At 43.5% G+C, this 8,279-nt stretch overlaps 1 protein-coding gene across 8 annotated transcripts in view; it reads right to left on the reverse strand.

Moving 5' to 3' along the window:
- BTRC (beta-transducin repeat containing E3 ubiquitin protein ligase) overlaps nucleotides 1-6,534 on the reverse strand; it is a 122,436-nt gene extending 115,902 nt beyond the window's left edge. For 5 of the 8 annotated variants that reach the window (XM_055802093.1, XM_055802097.1, XM_055802081.1 and 2 more), the window contains exon 1: nucleotides 6,360-6,533. In XM_055802093.1, the coding sequence (XP_055658068.1) occupies nucleotides 6,360-6,407 (48 nt within the window). In that variant the 5' untranslated portion in view covers nucleotides 6,408-6,533. Of the gene's footprint in view, nucleotides 1-6,359 lie in introns of all 8 variants that reach the window. The other 3 variants (XM_055802064.1, XM_055802052.1, XM_055802089.1) reach the window with 2 other exon arrangements.
- Between the last annotated feature and the right edge of the window lie 1,745 nt (nucleotides 6,535-8,279).

Here is an 8,279-nt window from a genome sequence, read left to right on the forward strand (position 1 = left end):
ACCAGCTCACATGGAGGCTAGAGACAGCACAATGTAAGCAAACAAGGATGTGAAAAAACAGCTTATTTCACCTGCATTGTTGAATTTAACATGAAATTTTTTTATACAACAAAATCAAGCTGCTAGGCTTGCTGATTTTGCTGGTCTTACATGTGATCTGATCATTTATACCCTAAATACTGCTGCAGCAATCACTGAGAAAATGAGTATGACAAGAAATGTATCTATAAAGAAAAAAAAAAAAAAAAAAAAAAAATCAGTGGAATCCCTCCACTCAATTCTTAATAAAAATTCATAATTTCCAGGTATGGAATGAAATGACTCTCCTTGTCATAGAAAACAAGTATTTTTCATTAACAAATTTTATGATACAAAAACTACCAGCACAGTAAAACCCAAAGAAAACAAACCAGTGGATGAACATATTCACTTGACAAGTGTATCCAGTCAACATTTGTACATCAGGAAATACCTTCTGATCCCCACTTCAATTGTTTTTAGAGCAGGAAGTGAATTTTGAACGAGCCCAGACCACGAACTTTCCTCTGCCACTTAACTTCGAGTCTCAAGTCACTCTTTCCACTACCTCAGTAGCTGCTAACATTGAAAATAAACAAGACAACAATGTAACTTCGTATTTTTATCTCATTTACTGCCCAGAGATCAGAGCTTGGTTGGCCAATTGGAAATACTCCAAAGAACACCATTTCATTTTTTCTTCGTTAGGTACCTCTTAAAAGAGGCAATCTCTGAACACTGTACATTCCTACCTTACCTCTAGAGATAATACACATCTACAGAATAATTTTGTTTTCTTCCTCTGAAATCTTCATTAGCTCTTTCTGTATCACAATCCACTACAGAATATTGAGAATGTTGAGGCCACTGTGCATGTCTTGTATCTTCCAAGGATTATTTAGAAAACCCTTTGCCTAACCAAACTTTGTGGTTAGAACAGTCTGCTTTATCTCACTAATGAGAATGATAATTTAGTACCAAATACTCATGAGGAATTATAGCTCTGCTGACTGGCAAATAATTTGCCAAGGCAGATTAGTTTAGCTGCATAAAATAAATATCCACCTGCACATACTAGCACTAATCAGGGCGTGAAATTAAACTTTTTATTCAGTGGGAAATAACTGCTGCAAGGCGGCGATTTAGTCTGGAAAGCAAATATTAAGGTCAGCCTATTCTCTCTGATGTTTATGGTATATATTACAGTGCGGAGAGCACAGTGCAACAAATTCTGCTTTTTAAGTCTATGAAACTAAATACTTCAGTGATGCGATAGCAAATTTGCCATTTGCTTTTCTAATTGCATATATTTAATGGAGCAAAGTGGCTGAAATGAAACATTACCAGAGAAGTAAGGGTGAAGTTACTGAAGTACCAAAGGCCTGCACCAAGTGCAGAAAAAGCTACAGCACAAAGTTTGGGATAGAAGAAAATAAATCAACATTTTCTTTACAAAATAGTAGTCCCAACAAATCCTGAAACTAAGAGGATGTTATTTCAGTCCTATTGGAAAAAATTACTAAGCATTTGTTTAATGTTCAAGCAGGATTTGGAACCCCGCATTTAGGAGGCAACTCGCTGGTATCCCAGCCACTTTACAAAATTGTTAGCATTGCTTTCATGCCACCCTTGCTTTGGATACCCAAGATTCTCTGCCACAATGACCACAACACAGATATGTTATTAGGAAGACTGTAAGATTCTGAAAATCTGCTTTGAGAACAATAGCTAACAAGTCCTAGGTCTCAAAAATCCCAGTCCTACTGACACCATAAATCATACAGGTTCACTGCAAACAGAACCTCTTTTAAAGTATAAGCCTTTGTCCATCTGTTACACACACAGAGAAGGCGGTGGGGAAAAGAAAAGATTGCAAGTCTATTACCATTCAGCTTCAAATTACACTGACTATTCCTTACTATATTACCTACCAGTTATATGGAAGCTCCTACAAACATGAGAATATAAAAATTAAGGAACTTCAGGGTTTTCTCTCACAGAAACAAAGAAAAAAAACCCAAAAACATCCACAGATGGTTGTCTTAAAAGACAATCAGAAGGTTTTGTTTCTGCTATGAATCTGGAAGGCCATTAGGACCTACTAGAATCATGGCACCCAGAAAGAAAAGGATAAATGATAATTTGGAGATGACATGGAAAAAACACACTCATGAGAAACGCTAGTATCAACATCTTCCTATTCACAAGCCAGGAAATTAAGTACTACAAATTGATTCATTCAGAAAAACTGAGAAAGTAAAACTTCATTAACTACCAAGCTATTGCCTCCCAAACCATGCTAGACAGGATCCCAAACTGGTCAGGTACAGCTCCAAGCACTGCTAATTAAACACAACTGAAGTTGTCACTAGTCCATTCAAGAAAACAGATGTTGCTTCACAGAGCTTTGATATTTTTCTTAAATACCTTTCAAAATGAGGAACAAAAAATATGAACTCTTATAAAAAGGGCTTTATTGTATTTTTATAGCATATTACATACCTTGTAACAATCATTCTGTTAAGTGTGAATGTCAGTTTTATTTTCTGTCCCTTTTTTCCTGGCTATTTACAAGCTTTGTAAGAATCGTTCCTTAATTAAGTCTAAACATAGTTTTATATAAATGGATTCCTGGAATTAAAAACGTTCAGACTTAAGAAATGATTGTTACAGAGACTGTAACAGGCCGTAAAAAAGAATGCCACTTTAAACAAAGATTTCTCATTTTAATTAAAAAGATAATCATCAGAACATTCGTATACTTAACAGAACCATTTGAAGCTACTTTGAAAAAATATCTACTATTCTATGCAGGCATATGTAGTTTATATGACATTTAATCAAAGTCTCAGTTGAGCCTATTGCACTCATACTTTAAATACTGTATCTACAGTTTTAAACACTATTCAAATATGAAAGTTACTTATTGAGCACCTCAATTCTAGTACTTCTGTAAATGGTTATGACAACAGAAATCCCATATTCTTGAAGGCATAAAACCAGAGTTCTCTAAAGCAAAAGGTTTTGGGAGTGGGTTTTGTGGTGGTGTTTTTTTTTAAGCTAATGGGCACATTCACCTCTCCTTTTAGCTTATGCATCAGTCTCTTGCACACTATGCTTCATGAAGAGCGTAGTTTTATCTGTAGTACTGTAGAAGCATGAAAAGGGGCTGAGGTGAACTGAGACAGATTCCACTCTGGTAAAACCCTTGGTGTGACTGCAGAACACTGGAGTATGTCATTTACAAGACCATATTTTAAATCTGTAAACTGGCTTTCATTCACAAAGAAACTCCGAAGGATGACATGTGGAATACACAATAGAAAACACTCACCAGCAAAAACAGTCTTCCCTGGTAAGCAGTTGCTTGGTACTGCATAATGCTAATACATAGCAATTAAATATCAGAAATTAGGCCTTCTTAAAATGCAGAGGTAAATTGAGTAGGCAAATGAAGTTAAATAAATTACTTAAAGTACCGGGTTATACATACTGTAGCTGACCACAGATAACTAGGAAACTCATAGCAGATACTAGCTAAATGTAATACTTTTTTTTATTTATTTATTTATTTTATTTTATGTTTTATTGGCAAGTAATCAAGCCAATACCAGTCAGTAAGACAGCGGCCTTCTTTTACTCCCATCAAAAAGTTGCACAGACATGAGCACACAGGAAAAACAAACAGAATCCAGTTTGTCTTTCAAAGCATCAATATAGATACTTTAAAGCAAAATAATTCGTAGTATTAGCTTTGGATGAAGTCTTCACATGATGATTTTCTATTAGACATTAAAATAAAAACCAAATCTCCTTGTCCATCTTGCCTGATACCTTGTGACTCAAGACAGCTGCTCAAAGTCAATGCCAAAAACTAGATACTGACATTTTTAAGTGGAAAAAGCATGATTTTCTAGAGAAGCACAAAAATACTACCACCAACAGGGCTGCTTTTCCACATTAAATGAAACCTATCACAAACCCATATCAAAACCAAAACTACCAAAAGCTAGAGAGATAATAGGTCTCATGCCTCCAAAAGATATTTGAGTATTTACCTATTATGACACTCAGGAACCTCTCAGGGAAAATCAATAATTAATAGCAGAGCCCACCTCAACCCAAACTGTGAGCCACTTAATAAGGAATGAAGCGCATCACACACTCAGATGAACAACATAATACACTATGAATGATTCAGCATTAGTTGAGAGGATGCACGAGCTGATCTACTACTTCCATGTAGATAATTGTACCAGTGCCATTACTGCAGTACCTAAGCACTTTCTGAATGCTAAAAGGTACAAACAACAAGATGCTTCCTAGCAGAGCCAAGCTGATACTTGCAACTGATACCTCAGGTATCAAAACAACCTACCTGTGCCACACCTTCACAAACACCAAAAGACCCCACCAAATCTGATAAAAACTTTACTTCATCAGCATAATTAAAGTAAGAGCCATGTTATAGACAGACATGAGCTAAAGCAAAAGCCTGAGATGTGTTAAACAAAAGTTTTTCTCACTCCCCTCTCAACCTGTGAGCAAAAATACCCTAAAGAGTTCAGAGCGGACAGAGGGAAGCCACGTCTTTCCACTGCATTTTTGAAAAGGATTTTGCATACAAGAGGCATTTTAATAAAACATTGAGGAACTTGGTTTAGCTTTTAGTTCTCAGTGCAGCCTGACCTTGATAATGCCTCCCTTTATCTGGTGCTCTTGACAGATCCATCTCCTGTGAGAGCAGCTCTCTCATGCTTAGGTCTCTCCCTAGTGTCAGGGAGCTTTATTGTTCAAGTAGAACACAGCCAGCTGCGAGATGGACAGGGATTCCCTCAGGTCCCAGGCCCAACCTCATTGAAGATCTCAAACGTCTAGACTAACCCATTGGATGGGAATCTTAGCACAGGGGGCAAAAAAAGCAGCATATGAGAAGTCAGCGTAGCATGTTCACAATGCTGTTTGTCAGAAGACAAAAGTGTTTCAGCAGAAACTTTGCAGGATATGAAACTCACTATCCAGAGGCAGGTTGTAATTACCAAGCTTGGCCAAACACAAGTGCAACAGGATCTGGGACACCGCACTGGCCAATCACACACCAAAGAGTTTATGATTACTAATTGCTACCCTGCCTATTTAGGTATCCATAGCATTTTCCCACTTCACTGAGCTGAGACTCTATAAATCTGACAAACTTGGAGACTACTAGCAAAAGGGTCAAAAAGCCTCAAGAGGAACAAGTCCTACAAGATTAAAAAACAGAAGCCAAACAAGTGTTTCAAACCTCCATTAAAAATTAAAATTTGCAACTAGCGTTTCCTCAATTTCATTTTGGGCATATGTTCTGGAGGTTTAATAGAATTGCTTCTTCTTGATGAGCTTAGATGTAATTCTGTACCACTGTAAGCACTAATCCAAAACAAACTTTTAGCAAGCATTGCCAGTCATTTAAATTGTATCCTTAGGGAAAGAACAGTTTTGGGCACCCAATATTTACATTCAATTCAGTTGGCAACAGTTTGTTTTCATTTCTAAATCTTATGTTTCTGGCCAAAACACTTAGAAATATCAACAAATGAAGAAAGAGAGAAAGAAACTACAGTTTAAGTGCATCACGCCTCAAACCTAAGTAAACTGCCCACTTTTGAAGAGCATCTTGGATGCAAGTATCCCCAGGGCCGTTTTCCACGCCAAAGGCCAACCTGCACACCTCTAACAGTGGAAGTGCTCCTCACGTTCACTATCAGTGATGTGCTGCTGCAGCAGCAGGTGAAAGATTTAAGTGTCAATATTTACAGCTTTCACGGCAGAATGGAAGGAAAAACGAAATAAAACTGCAGAGAGATGGTATGCAGTACAGAACGATAGTCTAAGGCATATAAATAAAGAGAAAATCCCAGGAATTGCACACGCAACCCCTCCCGGTGCCAGTGGGCCCCTCTGCCAGCTCCTGCCACACTCGAGTTTAACTTCTGCTCCCAGGTGACACCTGCAGCCCCCTACCCCCTACCTGCCCGCCCCCCCCCCCCCGACACTTTTCCAGGGATGTGAGGGTCCCGCTCCCTGTATGCAGCCCCCTCCCCGCACCCCACGGCGCCTCTGGCGCCCTGCTCAGCACCCTCCCCCCGCCCGCCCAGCGCACCTCAGGGGCCCGGCCTCCCCCTGGGTCCCCCCGCCCCTCGCCCCCAGCCCCATCTCCCTCCTCCTCCTCCTCCGCCCCTCCTCACCCCTCGCCCCTCCCCCCGGCTGCCCCTCCACACACACACACAGACACATACAGACACACGCACAGACACACGCACAGGTGCCCATCCCCGCCACCAACCGCCGCGGCCCCTCACCATGAACTTGAGGGCCTTCTCCTGCAGCACGGCCTCGGCCGGGTCCATAGTCCTGCGCCGGGGCCGGGGCCGGGGCCGCGGCCGCCCCTCCTCTCAGTGCCAGGCCGCAGCCAGCGCAGACAGGAACCTGCGCTGCCCCGCGTCCCCCTCCTCGCCCCGCTGCCCGCACCGCGCATGCGCCGCCCGCAGGCCCGCGGGAAATGGAGTCCCCGGCCGCGCTGCCGGCGAGGGCCCGCTGCCGCCGCCGCGACTACGAGGCCCAGGAGGCCTTGGGGCCCGGGGCACGCCGGGAGCGGGCGAGCGCACGCGCTGTGCGCGGGAGAGGGGCGGGCGGGAGCTGTAGTGCTGCGGGCGGTGACGGTGCGACCGGCGGGCAGGGTCGGCGGGTGCCCCCCTCCGCAGGAGCTGTTTGCCGCCCCGAGCTGCCCCGGCGCGGTGTGAGGCCGCCTCTCGAGGCACGGCACCTCACGGGTGGCAGCGGCGGCAGGTTCCCCGGGCGGGGCGCTTCGCCCGAGGCCCACGCTGCCCGCCACGGCCTGGCTGCACCGGGTCCTGTGCCAGCTGCACACCGTGCTTGCACACGGTCGGTTTTGAAGTCATTTGTTAGCGGCACGCCATGTAAAGTCGATGCCGTTCGGTGGTGTACCCCACGTTACCTGGAGCCTTTGGTCCAGAGGGAACGCCAGGCCAAAGGGGCCATCACTGCTCCTCAGCAGGGGGTACGAGGCGAGGAAACCTGCATCGCTGGGATGGATCAAGGAGACTTACACAATTCTTAAGGGATATTTGCTCAGTTCTGTCACATAAACAGCCTTCCATGGTGCTTCAGTGCCCTTACACTCTGCCTTTCCTCTAATAACGTTTCTAAATCAATTTGTGTGAAAATCGGGCCAAGTTCTCTTTGCTGTACCAAGCAGCCAACAAAAACAAATTGACCAGGCTTCCCTTAATAGCAGTTGCACAGACTGGAGGGTATTTACCACATCACCCTGCTCCAACACCCCATCCCTCTTTAATCTTCTCTGTTGCACACCAGATCAGACCAGCTCGCTCTTTGGCAGCCATCGCTTCTAATCCTCTTGGGTTTGTTAAATTGTATAATCTCTCTCCAGTTTTCCTACATTTTTCACAGTGTGCCCAAAAGCTGAAGCCACCTCACATGGAGCAACAGAGAAGAGTTACCTCCTGCATCTTTAGTGCTAATTATAAGACCCCAGTAAGTTTTTCTTTTCTCCATAGCAAACACAACACTGATTCCCATGCAGTTTGTCATCCAGTGAAGCACTCAGATTCTTTTCCTTGCTGCATTTACATATTTGACTCTGCATCTTAAGCAAGGTACCCTGAATTTCTTCCTGCTTAGATGCAAAGGAGCCAGACACAAACATCAGCACTTGCTTGCCAACGTGCAGCTTAAACCCATTATTTTTGTTCCTGTGTTTGACCTGTAAAGTGAAGCTTCAAGTTACAGGTATGAAACCAGCTTCTCCTGTGCTCCAGCCCCTTCCCTCATTTTCCCTAAATGCCCCATCTCCTCCAGATTTCTAAACAAGATAATCAGAGAGAAAGCAATGCAGAGAATATGCCCAGCAGAGACATATGATGACCCAGGTGGTGCCTTGTGACCCAGTGCCAGGAGTGTCTCTTCCAGCCAATGACCCAGCAGAGGTGACACGGAATGTCAGCCCATGGAGGGTGTGACACTATGGGATGAGCTATGCTCCCAGAGCAGTAGCTTGAGACAGGGAGGCAGGGATAAACTTATGTCATCCCTCTACAATCCCAAAGCATAGAAATCTTCCAAAGAAAGCTTTCAGGTCACCAGGACATGGCCTGCTACCCTTGGACTGGCCCAGCCATGCTCTTGGTCATCATACTTTAAGGCCAGACTCGTAGCACTGAAACGCCTGAAATGCTTGG

This window comes from Falco peregrinus, chromosome 1, assembly GCF_023634155.1.
Source record: "Falco peregrinus isolate bFalPer1 chromosome 1, bFalPer1.pri, whole genome shotgun sequence".
Lineage (NCBI taxonomy): Eukaryota > Metazoa > Chordata > Aves > Falconiformes > Falconidae > Falco > Falco peregrinus.